The 22,430-nt window shown below is 40.2% G+C and overlaps 2 protein-coding genes across 6 annotated transcripts in view; one reads left to right on the top strand and one right to left on the bottom strand.

Annotated features, from left to right (window-relative positions):
- Positions 1-13,528, top strand: part of RUNDC3A (RUN domain containing 3A) — a 36,967-nt gene extending 23,439 nt beyond the window's left edge. The window contains exons 6-11 of one of the 4 annotated variants that reach the window (XM_060781125.2): positions 911-991; positions 3,477-3,642; positions 6,484-6,641; positions 8,787-8,924; positions 9,446-9,549; positions 12,336-13,528. In XM_060781125.2, the coding sequence (XP_060637108.1) occupies positions 911-991; positions 3,477-3,642; positions 6,484-6,641; positions 8,787-8,924; positions 9,446-9,549; positions 12,336-12,478 (790 nt within the window). In that variant the 3' untranslated portion in view covers positions 12,479-13,528. Of the gene's footprint in view, positions 1-910; positions 992-3,473; positions 3,643-6,483; positions 6,642-8,759; positions 8,925-9,445; positions 9,550-12,335 lie in introns of all 4 variants that reach the window. The other 3 variants (XM_060781123.2, XM_060781124.2, XM_060781122.2) reach the window with 3 other exon arrangements.
- Positions 13,529-16,742: 3,214 nt separating this feature from the next.
- Positions 16,743-22,430, bottom strand: part of SLC25A39 (solute carrier family 25 member 39) — a 38,643-nt gene continuing 32,955 nt past the window's right edge. For both annotated transcript variants that reach the window (XM_060781121.2, XM_067470072.1), the window contains 3 exons: positions 20,632-20,713; positions 19,559-19,639; positions 16,743-17,885 (listed from right to left, as the gene is read on the bottom strand). In XM_060781121.2, coding sequence (XP_060637104.2) covers positions 17,767-17,885; positions 19,559-19,639; positions 20,632-20,713 — 282 coding nt within the window. In that variant the 3' untranslated portion in view covers positions 16,743-17,766. The remainder of the gene's footprint in view (positions 17,886-19,558; positions 19,640-20,631; positions 20,714-22,430) is intronic.

Below are 22,430 nucleotides of genomic sequence, written 5' to 3'. Positions count from 1 at the left end.
ATTAGCACTGACTACGCTGGGTACAATTAAGAGGTGTTGTAGTCCAACAACTAGAAGACCATATTTTACACATCCTTTCAGTTTCCTGAATCTGTTCTAAGGTTCATTTAAAGGTTCAAGTTGTGTCTGAACATATCTCACCTTACGAACCAGTTGGGACTTTAAGGTAGTCTGAGTAGGCCCTGCTCTCAGTCCCGCCTTCTTCTTTGGTGGGAACAAGAGACAGGGCCTTCTCAGTGGTGGCCCCTCGGCTGTGGAACCCCCTTCCCAGGGAGATTAGATCGCCCCCCTCCCTTTTAACATTTCACAAAACAATTAAAACTTGGCTTTTTGAGCAAGCATTTGCAAATGCAATGTAACAGGCAGAGATAGACCCCCCTCCCTTTTAACATTTCGCAAAACAATTAAAATGACTTAAGCAATGTGCAATCATTGAATTCTTAACAGCAGACGTTGTCACCCCAAAGGAGATTCATCGGAGAATGCAAGCTGTTTATGGTTATTGTGTTGATGTGAGTACTCTGTGTTGTTGGGTGAGTAAGTTTAAAGATGTTGAAGTAACACCTTTTGCTATCAAGAACTCAATGACTGCACATTGCTTAAGTCGCATTGACCGACTGTCTGCTCAGGGTTCCATACTTCGCACTTTAACAACACAACCATTCAATGCTAAGGCTCCCCACCAAAACAGAACTGTGGAGGAGAGTCTACTGTTGAGGAGTTACGAAGATGGAGGCATTACTTTTCATTCAACCCTCGTATATAACTCCCCTCCCTCAACCTGGACATTCTAGTGGTAGACATTAAGATAACACACACAGAATTACTGTATTCCATTACTTCCCAAAGCAGACATTGTGAGGTACTATAAGATAATTTGACTTTGCTTGCATTCTCTCCTGTGCTGCAGCTTCTGCTTGAAAGGGGAGATCATGGATGGCAAGACACCTGTGGTTATTGACTATACACCATACCTGAAGTTTACTCAGAGGTAACAGCAACTACATTTTTGGGTAGTCTTTTGAGTATTCGCAGTTTAACATTCCAGACGAGGAAAACAACAATGGATATTTTTGAACCTGTGAAGGCTAGCTATTTGTTCTGAAACATTCAAGTTTGGGTAGATCTTTTTGTGTGTGTTTAATCAAATCTTTTTGTTTGTTTGTTTCTGTGATTCAGTGGCAGATATTATGCTAACATATAATAATGTTTAAAGATGTCTCCATTCACTTTTCTCCTCTATTCCTTAGTGACATTTCTGAATTTAAAAGATTGTCATACAGATAATTTAATATAGATTATGTAGCAGCAGCCTAAAATGGTCAATATGTTGTATTACTGTATGTGTCCTTGTGGAGATACATTTTTGGAATGCTCCCCGCATAAAATAAAGCATAATATAACATCCCTGCAAATAGAAAAGTGCAGCAAGGAGAGGAATGTGATAGTTTTCTTCTTGCTGGAAGCTTGTGGAAGTGAGCCAGAATTCTCTTTCATGATGTATGTTACATAATCTATATAAATAAAAATGTAATGTTCGTTTGTGGGATTAACATAACTCAAAAACAACTGGACGAATTGCCGCCAGATTTGGCCACAAGACATTTACTAACCCAAGAAGTAACTATCACTCAAAAATTGATTTTGTCATTTGGGAGTTGTAGTTGCTGGAATTTATAGTTCACCTACAATCCAAGAGCATTCTGAACTCCACCAATGATGGAATTGAACTAAACGTGGCACACAGGACTCCCATAACCAACAAAAACAATAGAAGGGTTTAGTGGGCCTTGACCTTGAGTTTGGGAATTGTAGTTCACCTACATCCAGAGAGCACTGTGGACTCAAACAATGATGGATGTGGACCAAACTTGGCACAAATATTCCATATGTCCAAATATGAACACAGATGGAGTTTGGGGAAAATAGACCTTGACATTTTGGAGTTGTAGTTACGGAAATTTATAGTTCACCTACAATCAGAGAGCATTCTGAATCCCACCAGTGATAGAATTGGGCTAAACTTCCCACACAGAACCCCTATGACCAACAGAAAATACTTAAGGCCATCCAGTCCTTTCACCAGGGCAAGAAAATGTAAAAAAAGCCCTCCTGACAAAGAGCCATCCATCCATAGATATAGATATATATGATTCACACACACACACAGATATAGTATTATAGATTTGACAGGGACCCCTAAAGAAGGACAATAATATGTTGCATGTTCCAGAGTAGACAAACCAGACAATCTCTACATCAACACTGACAAAGAAACAACAAGAAGTACTGTTTATCCACAAGCATCAAGACATTGCATATATTAGAAACCAACACTTTCTCATTACTTTATTTTTGAGATCACCAGACTGGGCCACAGCAACGTGTGGCAGGGGACAACTAGTGTATAATAAGAACTTTATCACAAGGCTGGTAAATCCCAATGACAGCAGGATGGTAGTGTGTTTTCTTATACATATCAGATGACGTATCTGTCCTTTTGCTCTTTGCATTGCAGTCATTAGTGGAGTACTTCTTTTCACTGATGGATAAAGCTTGTCAGTGGCTCCCAATATCACTGCTGTCCCAATACTGCCTCTGGTGCAACGGGTCCCTTCTACCAAAGTTGTGATATTCTTTCAATCATGTACTTTGAGTGGTCTTGATTCTCCTCCTCTCTCCTTTAGTATTCCCAGACAATACTTTGACTCATTTTTTGTTTTATATTTCCATATCAATTTGCTAGAATTGAACAATCATGGCAAAAAAATTAAAATTTGAAAGACATGCACGCTATGGGAAGGCTATACATGGACAGAAAGGCAGGGTTAATAAAGCAGTGCAAAAGAATGATTGTGGGATTGTACATTACCAAAACAGCACCAAAGTGTGATTGCAGATAATGTGATAGTGATTGTTTCAGTATTGATACGTTTCCATTTGCTTCAACAGCCATGGACAGTTTTAAGCAAAACTGAATATTCCACATGGGTTTTAATATTTGTATGTACATTTTAAAATACGTTGTGAGCCGCCTTGGGTCTGCTCTGGAGAAAGGCAGCATAGAAATCTCCAAAAAAGAAAAAGAAAAAGATGTACAACATAACTGATGCACATCAGCCACTTTGCCAGGTCCCATGTGAAGTAGCATAACAGGAGCCCTTGACTGTACAGGGACATTATGGAACTAGCTAATTCTAATTTGCAGCTCTATTTCCACTGACAAAGACATAAGTCTCCAGTGTGATTCTGATTGGTATTTCGTACCTGTAATCTGATGTAGTATAGTAGAATTAGGTTATAGAGTCTTAAAACAATGCTGTTCGAGATGATGTGGGTTAGGTTGAAAAGATGCTCCTCAGAAGGAGTTATTTTTCCTCATGAGAAATAGTGAACTATTAAAATGTACCACCTGAAAATTTAAGATAGAATCCTAGAACTGTTAACACAGTTAACGTGACGCTCTCTGTCAGCAGCTATGATTACCTGAGCGATGAGGAGGACCACCGGAGCTTGGAGAGCAGCACAAGCGAGGACAGTTCGCCTGACCATCCTTACCTCCCTCTCGTGACTGCGGAAGACAGTTGGTACAATAAATGGCGCAAGATGGAGCAGAAGTTCCGCATTGTGTATGCACAAAAGGTACCTGAATCTCAAACACAAAGCATATGTATCTTTTGGAGCCCAAAATATTCAATATGAAATTAATCTTTCCATCTAATGTGCATTTAAAAAAAAAGTAAATTGAGTCATCAGGGGTGATAATTAACAGGATCAGAGCAAGCATGATGGATTTAGCAATGTCTTCCTTTAATGTAGTTCTATGGAAAATGTTGTCTCTTTATTGTATATAGGTTGAGCGTCCCTTTTCTGGAATTCTGAAATATCCACATAGGTAGGAGAGACAGTGACACCTTTGCTTCTGATGGACCCGTGTGCACAATTTTCATTACATGCACAACATTATTTAGAAAGTTGTATAAAATTATCACCAGGATAATATGTACAAGTCCCAGAGGACCTTTTTGTTGGCTGCCCCAAGACTGTGGAATGACCTGCTAGAAGAGCTCTGACAGTTAAATGAGCCCTCAAAATTTAAAACCCATCTAAAGACCTATTTCTTCTAGTAGGCCTCCCCAGACAGTTTCAAGTATGAATTTTAAACTCATAACCTGTGTTTTAATCTCTGTCAAGTGTATTTAATATGTATTTTATAGAAATAAATGTTAATATATATCTTTTATAGAACTACATGTCATGAGTTTTTGCATGTTTGTGTGTTTTGGCTATAATGTGACCCTCCTCGAGCCACAAGGAGAGGCGGGTAAGAAATAAAATAATAATAATAATAATAATAATAATAATAATAGTTTTTGATGTTATTATTATTAGAAACGTAAATGCTTTTTGTGTTTAGACATGGATCTAATCTCCAAGATATCTCATTATTCATTCACAGTCCAAATATGTCTTCCAAAATCCACCTTTGAAATCCAAAATTCATTTGGTTCCAAGCATTCAAAGTAAGGGATATTTAACTTGTATTGTACTAGAAAGACAATCAGCATCAGGTGAAATATGAACCTGGGTCTTCCCAGTTCTGATGGAGAAATTCCCTAATATGATACCTTCTAGCTTTGTTGGAAAGCCGTTGCTGTCATCTCTATTTAGCATGAGCGTTGATCAGCTAGGAATGATGGGAGATGCACTTCAGCATGTCCGAAAGACTAAAATGGCATGTCTTCTGGAACCCATAACACTGTATGTTTGCAGAGGACTTCTAAATTCATTTCATTATGGGTGTTGGAGGAGATTTAGTTTTACTTGCTTTTTGGTAATGACATTGCCTCCCCACTCTATCTATTTATTTATTTATTTATTTATTTATTTATTTATTTATTTTGCATTATATCCCACCTGATCTTGGAAACTAAGCAGAATCAGGTCCAGTTAGGAGTAAAAGACTGCTAAGAAATACCAAGTTCTGTAGGCTATATTTCAGAGAAAAAATTGGTAAAAATTTAGTATTTTTGTTTTTTCAGTCCTTCCCTTGTATGTTCCTTGTTTTTCAAAGCTATTTTGACATATAACACATTATTAGAAGACAAAACTGTGGTAAGCTGTTGGGTCCCATTCCACTTCATTAGGGTGATGATGTGTTTGACCAGGCTATGTTTGACTGGGCTAGTCCCCATGTAAGCCGCCCCGAGTCCCTTTGGGGAGATGGTGACAGGATACAAAAATAAAGTTGTTGTTATTATTATTATTATTTGAAACACAACAAGATGAGTCCACAGCCAACAAAATCACTCTGCTGACTGTTGTATTGGATCACAGGTCGGACACGTGTGATGTATCGGCGAATAATGCGTGCAGATCCCAGTAAGATGGTCTTCTACAGCTGGCAGATGGTAATTTTGTCAGCACCGATTGTGTTTAAGTGCAGGCCAAGGTCTTTAGACACTGCACCCAGTGTGCCGATCACCACTGGGACCACCTTGACTGCCTTGTGCCAGAGTCTTTGCAATTCGATCTTTAAATCCTCATAGCGTGTCAGCTTTTCCAGTTGTTTCTCTTCAATCCTGCTGTCACCTGGGACTGCAACCTCGACAAATCCATACTTTGTTTTTTAACACGATCGTGAGGTCAGGAGTATTGTGCTCCAAAACACTGTCTGTCTGAATTCGGAAGTCCCAGAGGAGTTTGATGTGTTCATTTTCTGTAACTTTTTCCAGCTTGTGATCCCACCAGTTGTTTGTTACAGGCAGATGGTATTTGTGGCACAAATTATTATTATTATTATTATTATTATTATTATTATTATTATTATTAATTTACCTTACTTATATACTTATACTTATTATTATTATTATTATTATTATTATTATTATTATTATGTGAACGAGAATTCTCAAAATGTATGCAATATTTTTCTTTCAGTATTAAAGATTTTACAGGGTTGAAGAAGGCTTTTTATTTTGATGCCTAGTACTGTACAATGACAGATTTATTTTGTTTCTGGTGCTTATTTTATTGTTTCTGGATTTAATACCCCAATAATACCTTTTAGAGACTGAGTGCCAAAACTGGTCACTGCATGTCCTTTCTAGTATACAGTTTTCTTTCGTCAAAAAAAGTAGCCTGTTACCTCTCCATTACTGTCTCAGACCCCTTCCCCACAGCTGACTAAAATCCCACATTATCTGCTTTGAATTGGGATATATGGCAGTGTGGATAGTCTAGTTCAAAGCAGATATTTTGGATTATTCTGCCTTGATATCCTGGGTTATATGGCTGTGTGGAAGGGCCCTCAGTCTGATAGTAGCAATAAATGTTTTTTAAACCTGCAATTATTTACTTTCCTGTTCTTCTTGTTAATAAGGTAAACCTTTCTAAGAAGGGATTTCTCTGCAACAAGGTCCCATTTCTCCCTCATCACAATAATTCATGTATGTATCTCTTGACATACCTTTTGCATCCCAGGGTTACTTGGAGGAGTTGGTTCGACTGAGAGAGTCCCAGCTTAAGGACCTGGAGGCAGAGAACAAGCGGCTGCAGTTGCGGCTGGAGGAGGCAAAGGTGCAGAATCAGTTAGAGAAACGGGAGCTGGAAGGAGTCATCCTGGAACTGCAGGAACAACTGTAAGTGGGACCAGTATTTACACACTCTCTCTTTTTTAAAAAAAACTTTATTGCAAGAATTTTCATTATTTGCATTAAAATTATTAAATTATTATTATTATTATTATTATTATTATTATTATTATTATTACTATTATTATTTGAAAGATGTGGACTCACTACAAGATGAGTCCACAGCAGACACTCTGCTGGCTGTTGTATTGGATCACACGTCAGAAACTTCCCAAGTGTCTAGGACTGTGTGATGTATCAGCAAATAATGTGTGCAGATCCCAGCAAGGTGGTCTTTTGCAGCTGGCAGATGGTAATCTTGTCAGCGCCGATTGCATTTAAGTGCAGGCCAAGGTCTTTAGGCACTGCACCCAGTGTGCTGATCACCACTGGGACCTCCTTGACTGGCTTGTGCCAGAGCCTTTGCAGTTCGATCTTTAAATCCTCACACCATGTCAGCTTTTCCAGTTGTTTCTCTTCAATCTTGCTGTCACCTGGGATTGCAACATCGGCAATCCATACTTTGTTTTTTAACACGATCGTGAGATCAGGAGTGTTGTGCTCCAAAACTCTGTCTGAATCCGGAAGTCCCAGAATAGCTTGACGTGTTCATTTTATGTAACTTTTTCCGGCTTGTGATCCTACCAGTTCTTTGTCACAGGCAGATGGTATTTGTGGCAGAAGCTCCATTATTATTATTATTATTATTATTATTATTAATAATAATAATCCCAGTATAGAATACAATATAATAGTGTTAATGTTATTGTACTATTGTACAATGAAATTAAATGCCTTCCCCAGCACACACCACAAAACAACACACCCATCCCTCCAGACCCCAACCACCACCACACAGCCCCCAATGCCACATCAATACAAAAGCATTGTAGTACAATATAGCCACAGTTCTAGGAGAAAAGCTGTCTCTCAGTCAGTTTGTCCTTATCTTTGTCACCCTGTACCATCTGCCAGATGGTAAGAATTCAAAAAAAGAATATGCTGGGTGAGATGAATTCCCAATTATTTATTTATTTATTTACAGTATTTATATTCCGCCCTTCTCACCCCGCAGGGGACTCAGGGCGGATTACAGTGTACACATATATGGCAAACATTCAATTCCAATTTTGACATACAACGTATACAGACATAAACAGAGGCTATTTAACTTTTTCTGGCCGCCAGGGGAGCTGTTGCTTTCATCGTCTATCTGCGACACTGATGAAGTACTTCCGCATTCCCCGCATGCTTTTTGCTGGAGTGCTTTGCTGGAGTCTTTTTTATGGCCTCATAAATTAGTTTATTTAGCCTCCTCACACAAGGTGGTACCTAATTTTCCTACTTGACAGATGCAACAGTCTTTCGGGTTGCAAAGGTCGACAACAGGCTACACAAGTGGGTTGGAAACCCACTCCAACCCGGACTGGCTTCGAACTCATGACCTTTTGGTCAGAGTGATCTTAATGCAGCTGATACTCAGCCAGCTGCGCCACAATCCCGGTGTCCCAAGAATTCCCAAGAATGCTCTGAGCTTTCTTAAGGCTGTGGCACCTATCAAGTTCTTCCAAAGAGGTGAAAGGGCAACCAATGATTCTCTGTGCAGAAGAGGTGACTCTTTGGAGCACGTTCCTATCTGCCACTTTGCAGTTGCCAAACCATGCACAGATGCAGTAGGCTAGGACACTCTTTATAGCACAGTGGTAAAAAGTCACCAGCAGTTTTTCATTCAGTTGTTGGTTCCTTAGAAGTCTCAGGTAGTACAGTTTCTGCTTTCACCATTGGTGGTAACAGCTACGGCTGATGGGAGTTACAGTCCAAAGACATCCAGAGAGTCAAATCATTGCAATAATAATAATAATAATAATAATAATCCAGTAAACCATTAACTGATCAAAGTTTATATGTAAAATTTGTAAAATTAACACACCTCAGTGGACAAGAAAAACTTTAGAAAGAAAAATAAACTTCAGAAAACTGAGGTGAAGGTACCATGGGGCTCTAAATGACTATGTTTTGCCACAGTTGGAGACTGAATTAAATTGGGGGGGGGGGGGGTGTACTGCATTTCTCCCTCTTGTTCCCTTGCCCTGAGCTGACAGGTTGCATTCCCTCCTGCTTGACCAGACTTCCCTCCTCCCGCTCTGCCCCCAGGACGGGCCTCATCCCTTCTGACAACACCCAGTTCACTCAGCTCTCCAAGGAAATGGCAGCACCCCTGGTGAATCAGTGGCCCTCGCTGGGTACTCTGAATAGTAATGAAGGTCGGCCAGATGCCAAAATATACAGAAGGTAAGTACATTTGTGCACCTGGGTTGTTGTAGGTTTCTTGGGCTGTATGGCCATGTTCTAGAAGCATTCTCTCCTGACGTTTTGCCTGCATTTACGCAGGCATCCTCAGAGGTTGTGAGGTCTGTTGGAAACTAGGAAAATTGGGTTTATATATCTGTGGAAGGTCCAGGGTGGGAGAAAGAGCTCTTGTCTCTTGGAGCTACGTGTGACTGTTTCAATTGGCCACCTTGATACTACCAATTAGAATAATGGTGAGAATACCAAACTAACTTCCAACATGAAAACTACAAGAGTTATCTGATGAATTTCCTTTGGGGTGACACCTACTGAACACGTCAGTACCTGCCGCATACCAGTACTGCCATCTGTTGAGGAGTTACAAAGGTGGAGGCATTACTTTTCATTCAACTCTCGTACATATGCAATCTACTGTGGTTTTGTGTTCAGAATAGCCTATTTCTGGTACTACTTTGAATTATGGACAGTAATGATTTTCCCCCAATTCTTTTTTTCCCAATCAGGCACAGCTTTATGAGCACAGACCAGCTCTCAGCGGAGATCAGCCTGAGTTCAGATTCCCAGAGGATGGGCGAAGGGAAGCATGAAGAACCCTGGGGACCTCTGGGTAAGAATGTTTAGTGGCTTGAAGAACAACCAGTGTTTTCTTTAGAAAACAAGATGTATCCACTCATGTTTATCTTGCTATCATGGCTTCAGTCCAATACAGTCTTTCCTGCCAAGTTTCAGATATGTACAACATAGTTTTGAGGAAACACGTTGACTCTAGGTGTGCTCAGAGGCATCCTTCTTTGTCTTGTGCTTCCTTTTTTGAGGGCAGAGATGTAAACAAAGCAGAAGCTCGGGAGCTCAACTCTGGACCAAATCGAGTTCTTCCTCTGAGGCTATGCTATCATTACTATCCTCAAACGGTGTCCTAGGGCATATATGTGTGCTGTGTAAATTACTTGCATGGACAAATGCACCATTCCTGGGAGACTAACTCATACTTCTTGATCACCTACTCTGGCCTTTTTTACTCAGTGTCAGAATCCAATGGGCACACATCTTTCAGATTTCATACTCTGCAATGTAGTGGACTTCCTATTTGCTGCTCTGAAACTGCCTCCTTACCATCAGTTACTACTTGATGGCAAATAATTATATTCTGCCTGCTTTGGATATGACTAAAGTTCTGCTTTGGATATGACTAAACAAAATATTCCAAAATCCAAAATCGTCTAAATGAGTGGCTGAGATAGTGGCACCTTTGATTTCTGTTGATGTCATTAATACAAACTTTTGTTTCATACACATAACTTTAATAAATTAATTAAATTACTTTCAAATTACATGTAAAAGATGTATATGAAACATAAAAGAATTTTATATTTATACTTGTGTCCCATCTCCTGGACAAGGTATTACGCATGTATGTATATGTCAGGATTACAAAAATACGTAACAGTTCTGATCTCATGCATTTCATGAGATCATAGCGTAAGTTCTAGGGCCCCCAGTGGCACAGTGGGTTAAACCCTTGTGCCAGCAGGACTGCTGACTGAAAGGTTGGTGGTTCGAATCAGGGGAGCAGGGTGAGCTCCCGTCTGTCAGCTCCAGCATCCCATGCAGGGACATGAGAGAAGTCTCCCACAGGATGGTAAAACATCTGGGCATCCCCTGGGCAACGTCCTTGCAGATGGCCAGTTCTCTCACACCAGAAGCGACTTGCATGATAAAAAAAAACTACCCTGGAGTTGTTCTCAATTACTTCTAACGTGATTAAAAATGTCTTTTCTTGTTTTGGTGCCTATCTGCCCTCAGAAACAGTTCAGGATTATTTTTCAAAAATGTTCTTTTTCAAAACCTAAGTAGATATATCTTCAGTGGTGACTTACTCAGCACGAGCTTTCATGGATATCAATCTTCTTCCTCAGATGCACTAATAATTTTATCTCCCCCAACTTCCATTTCCCCTTTTATGTTGTGGGATGTAAAGCTTGGGGTAATGCTATTTTTTCATGCCTTCATGTTGACTTACCTCTTATGCTGTTTCTTCCTAAGACGTATTTAGATAAGGCTTGCCACAACTTCCTAATTAGGATGGAAGTGCAAGACTTGCCCAAGGTCCCTCCAAAAGCGGGTTTCCATGATTAAATATTCTGGTCTTTCGTGGTCCACTCCAACATCCATACTACTGTACCATACTTTTGAGTGACAGTTTCCATGAAGAAAGAGGGTCAGGGGACAGTTCCACCTTGTCTCCTGGGCAATGCTAATAATATAATATAATATAATATAATATAATATAATATAATATAATATATTGTATATACATATAATATTTATAATATTATAATGCAATATAATACTAATAATATATTATAATAATATATTTATATTACATGTAATCTTACTAATAATATTACAATATAATGGTATAGTACAATATAGTAATATTTAATACTGATATTGTATTATGCTAATAACATATACCGTGTGTGTGTGTGTGTGTATATATATGTGTGTGTGTGTATATATATATATATACACACACACACACACACACACATACGATATATGTTATTAGCATAATATATATATCAATATATATATCTTGTAAGCCGCTCTGAATCCCCTTTGGGGTGAGAAGTGTGGCATATAAATGTCGTAAATAAATAAATAAATAAAAAGTCCCTCAGTTAGTGTGACCAATACATAATATCAGAGGTTTGTGCAAAAAGTGCAAACAAGAAGAGGTTCAACTGTAGTTCGAAATAAGCCTCACCTATACCCAAAATGGGTATAAACAATGGCTCTCAACTTTTGAGATTATATTCTAGTCTGGACAATGCCATTCTAAGCTTCTGCTGGAGTACCCTGCTAAAATTAGGACCGGGCTGTGGTGCAGCTAGTTAATAGCTAGCTGCATTAAATCACTACTGACCAAGAGGTCATGAGTTTGAAGCCAGCCCGGGTCAGAGTGAGCTCCTGACCATTAATCGTCTAGCTTGCTGTTGGCCTATGCAGCCTGAAAGACAGTTGCATCTGTCAAGTAAGAAATTTAGATACCACTTTATTCGGGGAGGTTAGTTTAACTAATTTACGATGCCATAAAATCTTCAAGCAGCATGCATAAGAATGAGGACATACTCCATCAAAGGTCTAAGTGTCACAAGTGGACGGTGAAGTGGCAGCTCCCCCTGTGGCTGGAATCGAGCGTACTCTCATTAAGTCAGAAAAAGCTGGAATGTTAAATTGCCTCTGTGTCTGTCTATATATGTTGTATATCTAAATGGCATTGAATGTTTGGCATATATATGTGCATTGTAATCCGTCCTGCTGTGGGGTGAGAAGGGCGGAATATAAATATTGTAAATAAATAAATTACAACTCTTTCATTTTTCTCTGCAGGAAAGGACCCAACTCCATCCATGCTGGGCCTCTGTGGGTCCTTGGCCTCCTTGCCCAGTTGCAAGTCTTTAGCCAGCCTAAAATCCAATGAGTGCCTGGTGAGTGACAGCATTGAGCCCAGCCCTGCGCATAGTCCCAGCTGAGACATCAGATGGCTATCCCTGCAAACCACTCGGTGCCTGTGGGGAAGCAGAGATTGCCTGGCAGGCAAACATGAGTTGAGAATTGAGTCCCGGCGACTTTATGGTTGTGGAGCGGGCAACTGGACTCTTCATCCATCCTGATGCAAAAGAGCAAAATGCTCACACCCTCAATGGAACATTCTTATAAACAGACTGTTTTATTTTCCTAAAAGTGAGATCAGGGAAATGCCGACAATTTTCTCCCTGGTGTTTTTTTTAAAAGGCTGCACGCTTATTGGAAGCTGGAAGGATTGCCTGCCAAAAGTGCTTTTGTAAAATGATTCTGTATTATATGTAATATATAGACATAATATATATGGTTGAGGTTGCTGAAAAGCTGTAGCCTCTGAGGAGGAGGACAGAGGAAGACCAATTTTGTCAGGGACCAAGTAAGTGTGCAGTTCAAAATGCATTGCACATTCTTCACAAGTGATTGCTTGCACAATGAACAACAGGGTGGAGAAAAGGTGGCAGAACCATGTCCGGTGAGGCCTTTTGAGAAGCAGCTGTGGCAAGGGAAGGCACCCATTTTTTATCTGCTCAGTCTCTCCTCCTCTCTCATGCAATCGATGTGTAGATCGCAGCTCCTCTTTTGGACAAAGTTGATACCTCCTTGAAATTGGGAGGGGAATCTAGTCAATTCTAGAGACTGTTTTTCTTTGAAGTTCAGGAAGTCTCTTCCATCTTCCTCAGTCCTACAAGACTCCCAGAAAACCTACTTCCTACACGTTTCTCCTGCATGTTTCTATCTCAGTGGAAATTTCTGCTCTAGGGAAGGAAGTGTGAATCTCGGAAGCTGGAGGAGGGCCAGTTTATACATCCTGCCTTCTGATGTGGCAAACAATGCACAACTGGACGTCTCCCTTTGAATTCTGAGGAGGCAAAGTGGACTTGGGAATGCTGCGGTACATAAGAAGACCACCACTTGCAACAGCTATTAAACTGTTACAGGCTGGTAGCTGGGGAGATTGTTAAATTAATGAACAATTAAAATCGATTAAGGAGCCGATAGGCCAAGGCTGCTGAGGTTTATTTTCGAATTGTTGCCGGCTGGAAGCTGCCCTAAGTCCCCCGTCCCCCCGAAGGTTGAGAAGGGCGGGTACAAATATCTGAAATAAATAATAAGAAATAAATAAATACCACGTTTTTTGTTCACACAAACACATTCAGGCTTGGTTGTTTTCCAAAGGCTTGGTTTCAAATTCTGCAACCACTAGTCATTTCCATAGCAGTTAAGTTATTGAAGATTTAGACAGATCGTATAGTTCTCCCTTTCCTCCCTAACTAAAGATAAAGATTTCCCCCTTGGCATTAAGTGCAGTCGTGTCTGATTCTAGGAGGTGGTGCTCATCTCCATTTCTAAACCGAAGAGCCAGCATTGTCCATAGACACCTCCAAGGTCATGTGGCCAGCATGACTGCATGGAATGCCGTTACCTTCCAGCAGAAGCGGTGCCTATTGAACTACTCACATTTGCATGTTTTCAAACTGCTAGGTTGGCGAACAGCTAGAGTGGTTGGGGAGCCCCCAGTGGCATAGTATGTTAAAACGCTGAGCTGCTGAGTTTGTTGACCGAAAGGTTGCAGTTCGATTCTGGGGAGTGGCGTGAGCTTCCGCTGTCAGCCCCAGTTTCTGCCAACATAGCAGTTCGAAAACATGCAAATGTGAGATCAATAGGTACAGCTCCAGCGGGAAGGTAACGGCGCTCCATGCAGTCATGCTGGCCACATGACCTAGGGGGTGTCTATGGACAACACCGGCTCTTCGGCTTAGAAATAGAGATGAGCACCACACCCCAGAGTCAGACATGACTGGACTTAATGTCAGGGGACAACCTTTACCTTTTACCTTTAGGTTGGCAGAAGCTGGGGTAATAGCGGGAACTCACCCCATTCCCCGGATTTGAACCACCAACCTTTCGGTCAGCAAGTTCAGCAGCTTGTCTGCAACTAGATCCACATATATAGTATCGGAAAACCAGTGGCTGTAGGTAATGCAAATGACAGTCTTTACTCTAAACCTTGCCACAGTATTTCAGAAACTACAGCTCAAAACAACATTTTCAGTTGTACAATTTAACTGTTGAGAGCTCTTCGTGTGCACTATCTCACTACTACCAGAACAGCACTGAACTATAAGGCATTTTTATCTACATACTGCAGATGGGAGGAGTGAATAGTTAAGTTGGCTAAGAAGGCTGACAAGATGGTTGGGTGGGTTTTCCCCCCCAAGTTATAGTTTATATTTGTTCAGTCTGATCCTATATTAAGATGAGAAACAATGAAGTTTAAAATGCATAGGACAGTGATAGTTGGCCAGTGTCCTAGTCAATCTATTGCGATATTTTTGCTCATTCATAAGACGTTTGATGTACTACTTATGTACAAAAATGTCCTTGATGTGCCCTGCAAATCATAAGTAAGGGAATTTCCCAAAGTTGAACAAAATGGGCCAGTGCAATTTTTTTTGGATGAAGCCAAGCCTTAAGGCAGTTAGGATTTCAGCCAGTGACAGGCGTGACTAAAGGAGCCAAATTCTGAGCCTGCCAAATAACTAAAATAGTAATGCTCTTATATCCAGGAATGTGAATTATACCAGCTTTTAAAAAGTTACAAATAGATTTGCCCTATCTCCTCCCTTGTTCATAATCAGTTACATATTCAAGTCTCATTCACACTTGTATCTCTACTTACACATAGTCCACTCCTCAAACTCTTCTTTACCACACCTATCATGGCGCTGCCTTTCCCAAAACCCTTTTCTTGCCTGAAGCTCCATTTGTTGGCTTAGCATGTTGATAACTTTAAAAAATCCAACATTTTAAGTATTTTGAAAATACCATAATACTTTAAAATTGCTAAGGAAGACAGGAAACTCAATATACTAAAGGCAAAGCAATGCAAGAGCTTTCAACCACAGTCTACGCATACCCAGAATAGGATGTGTGGAATTCTCTTGTGTTTTAGATATTGATTTATTAAAATATGGAATATTTCTGTTTTTTCTAACGGCCTCTTTAAGATGCATCAGAATAAAAAGGGTGGAGTTCACATTCCTGTGTGGCTCCAATGAAGTTTTACTATAAAACTGGTAAAACAGGAACAAACAATGTCTAACTCCAGAGGCAAAAGACCTTCTGATGCTGCCATTCAAAAAGATAAACATTTAAGGCAAGTAAACTCATGATAATTATCGGGGCTCAATTTTGCCTCAAAATCAGGAGACGCAGCCTATATTGGGAGGAAAGTGGCCAGAGTGCAGTTGCCCCTGCCTCTTCTAAAGCTATCCTTGGTGAGAAGTGAAGCTATCTGGTGAGCCTACAAGGAAAGAAAAATGAAAGCAAAAAGGTCTATATTCTGGTTCTAAAACCTTCTAAATGTAAAGGTTTCCCCTGATATTATATCTACTCATGTCTGACTATGGGGGTGGTGCTTATCTCCATTTCTAAGCTGACGAGTCGGCGTTGTCCATAGACACCTCCAAGGTCATGTGGCCAGCATGACTGCATAGAGCAGGGGTCCTCAAACTAAGGCCCATGGGCCGAATACAGCCCTCCAAAGTCATTTACCCGGCCCTCGCTCAGGATCAACCTAGGTCTGAAATGACTTGAAAGCACACAATAACAACAACAATCCTATCTCGTCAGCCAAAGCAGGCCCACGCTTCCCATTGAAAAACCAATAAGTTTATTTTTGTTAAAATTGTTTTTCATTTTAATTATTGTATTATTTTAAGTGTTTTTTGCATTACAAATAATATATGTGCAGTGTGCATAGGAATTCATTCATGGTTTTTTTTTTCAAATTATAATCCGGCCCTCCAACAGTTTGAGGGACTGTGACCTGGCCCTCTGTTTAAAACGTTTGAGGACCCCTGGCATAGAGTGTCGTTACCTTCCCGCCTTAGTAGTACCTATTGATCTACACACATTTGCATGTTTTCGAACTGCTAGGTTGGCAGAAGCTGGGGCTAATAGCAAGAGCTCACCCCATTCCCCGGATCTGAACCACCAACCTTTTGGTCAGCAAGTTCAGCAGCTCATCTGCAACTAGATCCACATATATAGTATCAGAAAACCAATGTCTGTAGGTAATGCAAATGAGCTCAACCCACTCCCTGGATTCAAACTATCTACCTTTTGGTCAGCAAGTTCAGCAGCTTAGCAGTTTAACCGCTGCACCACCCTTCTAGGATCAAATAAAACCAAAAAAAATTATTTTCTCTGTTTCCGATTTTTTAAAAAGAGACTTTTATTTAAGAAACAAATGTTCAGCATTCTCCCCTTCCACAAGAACATAACCAACAGGCACATAATTTAACAGCATGGAAAGGAGTAAGGGTACTATGTGCTAAAAATGCTACATAAAAATCCCCAGCAACAAACCAAACCTTGGTCTGTTTTAGATTCATTCCCTGCTTTGACTTAGAAGGTGTTTTGGAAGGGGGTGGTGTGCATGTGTGTGTGTGTGTGTGGGGGGGGGGGGTTTACATCCTTCCCCTCCAAGGTACCCATCAACTAAGGCGTGAAGAGTTAAAGAGTTCAGGCAGTTCGTGTGGGTGTCAAGAGAAGGGCTGGGTGGATCCTGAGCATTCAAAACCAGTGTTTTTGTCCAGGATCCCAGACAATTCCAGTGTGGAGTTACAACTTGAGCCAGCAGTATCCATCATGCGCTGAATAGGTTATGTGAGGGAACAGTAGACAATGCAGGACAAGACAATTTTAAAATTAAGGCAGGGATCGAGAAGTCTGTCTCTTGTTCAGCAATATAAACTCTTTGGAGGCCCACAAAAAGGCAGCAACAGAAAATGTTTCATTCTCATTTTGGAATGCCAAAGCCAATGTGCTTCTCTCTTGTTTTTCTTTCACCTCTTTGTGCATCTGAGTTTTGTTTTGGGGGCAAAGAGGAAAAATGCTGTGTGGAACTCCTGCTCTAGCAATAGACACAGAATAGGCCCCTAAGCTGCAACATCCCAAGGGCAAGAGTTCACTGTGGTGAAGGAGAAAGATAGTAGGGCAAAAACCAGCTCGAAGGCACCTGGGATGTGTCTGTCATGAGACACAGCCAATAAGAAAAGCAAGCAAAATGTTTCTTGATTGATAGAGATCTCTGCTGCATGCTCCTTTTCTAGTGCCTAAATTCACAATCCCTTGTTTCCTCTCCTTGCCTCTGTTGACGTCTACACACTCCTGCCACCAGCATGATTTTGGTCCATCTGGAGGATGCCAATCGAGGCTCTTTTCCTGGACTTCACAAGCTGCTGAGTTGCCGCTCCCGATTCAGTTTCTGGAAGAAAGTCTTGCCAAATTCATATGTGCTGATCATAATGGCACAGGCTGGGGCCACTTTGATGACACGAGGCATGAAACCTATAGGATATTTTAGGAGGGGAAGTGATGGCAGGGAGGGAGGAAAGAGAGGACAAACATGTTAAACCATGTAAACAACCAGCTTACTTTCTTAGCTAGTGCTTAAGACTCTAGTTAAATGGGGCAAAAATTCATTGCTTTCAGAGTACAGGAAGCAAGGTATAGCAAGGAAGACCAGAACCCCGCAAATTAAGGCAGTTCCATCTTGTCTCCTGCATATGTCATCAGCTGGGGACCCCTCCTCCCAGCACCAACTGCCGCTCTGGGCCAGAGTTAAGAGAAAGGAGGGCAGAAGACCGTTCCACCTTGTCTCCTGTGCTATTCTAACAATGTAATATTATGTAATATAATATAATATATTGTATATACATATAGTATTTATATATATTATATTATATTATATTATATTATATTATATTAATGCTCTGGATGCCTTAAAAACAAAAGAACCAATAAACGAAAACACACCAAATTTGGCAACAAAGCATCTCACAACACAAGGAGTGACTATCACTCAAAAATTATGATTTTGTCATTTAGGAGTTGTAGTTGCTGGGATTTATAGTTCACCTACAATCAAAGGGCATTCTGAACTCCACTAACGATGGAATTGAACCAAACTTGGCACACAGAACTCCCATGACCAAAAGAAAATACTGGAAGGGTTTGGTGGGCATTGACCTTGAGTTTGGGAGTTGTAGTTTATCTACATCCAGAGAGCACTGTGAATTCAAACAATGATGGTTCTGGACCCAACTTGGCACGAATATTCCATATGCCCAAATATGAACACAGATGGAGTTTGGGGGAAATAGACCCTGACATTTGGGAGTTACTGGGATTTATAGTTCACCTACAATCAAAGAGTATTCTGAACCCCACCAATGACAGAATTGGGCAAACTTCCCACACAGAACCCCCATGACCAACAGAAAGTGCTTAAGGCCACCCAGTCCAACTCCCTTCACCAAGGCAAGAAAACGTAATCAAAGCCTCTCCTGACAAAGAGCCATCCAGCCATAGATATAGATATATATTATTCATACACACACAGATATAGTATCATAGATTTGAAAGGGACCCCTAAAGAAGGACAATGATATGTTGCATATTCCAGAGTAGGCAAACCAGACAATCTCCACATCAACACTGACAAAGAAACAGCAAGAAATACTATTTACCCACAAACATAAAGAAATTTAATATGTTAGAAACCAACACTTCCCATTACTTTATTTTCCAGTTCACCAGACTGGGCCACAGCAATGTGGCAGGGGACGACTAATATAATATAATATAATATAATATAATATAATATAATATATTGTATATACATATAATATTTATAATATTATAATGTAATGAAATATACTACTACTACTACTACTACTACTAATATATTATAATTATATATTTATATTACATGTAATATTACTTATTTATTTGTTGTGTCAGAGCAACCGCGACATAATATTACAATATAATGGTATAGTACAATATAGTAATATTTAATACTGATATTGTACTATGCTAATAATATAATATATTGTTTGTATGTATATGTGTGTGTGTGTGTGTATATATATATATCTTGTAAGCCGTTCTGAGTCCCTTTCGGGGTGAAAAGGATGGCATATAAATGTCGTAAGTAAATAAATAAATAAACAAATTACCTGCAAAGAGTCCTCTGGTGCCAGAATCTGCTCGGATTTTCTGCATAAGCAGCCATGTAGATGAGGATCTGGGAGTGTTAGCTAAACAAGGGAAGGAAGAAAATCATAAACTCATAGAGTTGGAAGAGACCTCGTGGGCCATCCAGTCCTACCCCATGCCAAGAAGCAGGACAATCGTGCTCAGAACACCCCCAACAGATGGCCATCCAGCCTCTGTTTAAAAGCCTCCATAGAAGGAGCCTCCACCACACTCTGGGGCAGAGAGCTCCACTGCCGAACAGCTCTCACAGTCAGAAAGTTCTTCCTAATGTTCAGGTGGAATCTCCTTTCCTGTAGTGAAGTCATTACTCCGCGTCCTAGTCTCCAGAGCAGTAGAAAACAAGCTTGGTTCCTCCTCCCTATGACTTCCCCTCACATATTTATACATGGATATCATGTCTCCTCCTCCCAGCCTTCTCTTCTTCAGGCTAAACATGCCCAACTCTTTAAGCCGCTCCTCATAGGGCTTGTTCTCCAGACTCTTGATCATTTTAGTCATCCTCCTCTGGACATATTCCAGCTTGTCAACATCACTCTTCAATTGTGGTGCCCAGAACTGGACACAGTATTCCAGGTATGGTGTAACCAAGGCTGAATAGAGGTGTAGCATGACGTCCCTGGATCTAGACACTATACTCTTTATTTATGCACGCCAAAATCCCATTGGCTTTTTTAGCTGCAGCATCACATTGTTGGCTCATGTTTAACTTGTTGTCCACATGGACTTCAAGATCTTTTTCACATGTACTGCTGTCAAACCAGGAGTCCCCCATTCTGTATCTTGTATATAATAAGTCATCAAATCTGTTTATCTTTTTTTGATGCAAAATAACACAAATCCTGAAACTATCAAGAATACGTGCAACAATTAAGTTGAATACCATCAACCTGTTGGTCTTAATTCTGATTTTTTTGTGCTGCATTACTTTTTAGCATGAGCTGTAACCCAATGCTTACAAGCTTAGGGCTGCTGTTGATCTTCAGTCAGGCTTATATTAGTATCCTCTTACTCTTGGTATCTCAATGCTTCTTACCTTTAACTGTTTCCATGTCCCCCAGCTCAATCTGCCGTTGGGTCTTCACTACATCAAAGGGCAATGTCAGGATAGCCGCCACCTGCAGGAGAAGAAAGATCATCTGTCAGTCACCATCACCAGCATCACTGGTTACACTTGCTAATGGGATACCTTTTTGCAGTCTTTTCTACTTGAGCATGTTGTCAATTCCCATGACTGTTTTTTCTACCAGGCAGCAGGAGTAAATTCTACTCCTCAGAGCAGGGATGAGCAAAGTGGTTGTTTCTGTGATCCCAGGGGATCTATTTGCCTTGAAGAGAAAACATTTGGTGATCCCCTGGTTCTTCTAGGACAGTAGTTCCCAACCTTTTTTTTTGACCAGGGATCACTTTGACCATGGACCACTCCCCAACATTAGTACCAAGAGGGTTACGAATCAGTTTTTGGTCAACTTTAGATTCCGTTTGTTTATTTGGAGTGCCGATTCCAAAAATTGCTTTGGATAGACCACATCAGCTCTAGTTTCCAATACAGAACATATGCCATCCAGTAGTTGCCATAAGCTCACCCACAGAAAGCCATATATGATAATGTAGAGCTAATGTGGTCTATCCAAGGGGTCGGGACTGGTTAGCGACAGGGAAGGGGTGGCAGGTGGTGTGAAAGGAGTGGAAATAAAATAAATAAAATAAAGAGGAAGTAAGCTCATGGACCCGATTTTCGTCCTCGCGGCCCACTGATGGTCCACAGGTTAAGAACCACTGTTCAAGGGGTTAAAACATTTTGTGATTTTTTTTAAAAAAAATACTCAAATGCCCTCTAGAGGTCACGGAGAGCATTTACACTATGTTTTAACCCCCAAACTAATTTAGATCCAAAGGAACCCTCTGAAACAAAAAATAAAAGTAATTTCCACTCACTTCCTGATATAAAAATGTGGGAGTAAAATGGTCTAGACAAGTTAAAAATATGGTGAAAATGTCTCTTTATAGACCATTTGGGGACATCTGTGACAAATTTGCTATTTATTCGTTTGAAGAAGTGGGTGCAATGTAGGGGATGCATTTTTCTAAGATTTTCCAATGAGATGACACAGCCTCCTAGCCTTCCACAGTTGCTTATCTTTTCCATAAAAGAAGAGCTTATACAAATTAAGCAAGTGGGATCCACTGTGTATAGCCCCAAACCACTTAATAATATGACACTATGAAGCTGGTACACCACAGAAGGTGTGTCACTACTGTAAAAACTTCCTAATTTGATCAAAACCAGAAAATATTAGAATGAGAGATATTACGATAAAGATGATGCAATTGATGATCATCTCTAAGATTTAGTCTATTCCTGTGGACCAGAAACAGTTTGCTAGCTATTCTAACATTATTTGTAAGCCACAGGACAAGACATGGATATTGTTGATGCTGGTTGATAGCTTCTGTGCACCCTTCAGAGGGAATATGCTGATATATTTCAGCATTTCTCTCTCCTGATGACATCCCATGTGTGTTTCATACTGTCAGTATAATATTTGTGACTGAGTCTCTTGACTGATCCAGCTAAGAGAACTTTGTGAAGCAGCCTTCTTCTGAATGTCATTTCCATGCAAGAGAAAATGGCTAACTTATGTTTTGCAAAGGATTAAACCAACTAATCAACCTAAAAATTCCTTCTAAAGAGTGATTTGAATTAAACAATTCCAAAATAACTGCACTTTTATATTAGAATGAACTATGATCCATTAAGGAACCAGCAGTTTTTTGCACCTCCTTAGTTTACCAAGTGCAGTCACGATTAAACAGGCTACGGTAAATTTAGCA

The sequence above is a fragment of the Anolis sagrei genome, chromosome 6 (assembly GCF_037176765.1).
Source record: "Anolis sagrei isolate rAnoSag1 chromosome 6, rAnoSag1.mat, whole genome shotgun sequence".
Lineage (NCBI taxonomy): Eukaryota > Metazoa > Chordata > Lepidosauria > Squamata > Dactyloidae > Anolis > Anolis sagrei.
The sequence above is the reverse complement of the archived record's forward strand: the minus strand, read 5'-3'. Positions and strand labels throughout refer to the sequence as shown.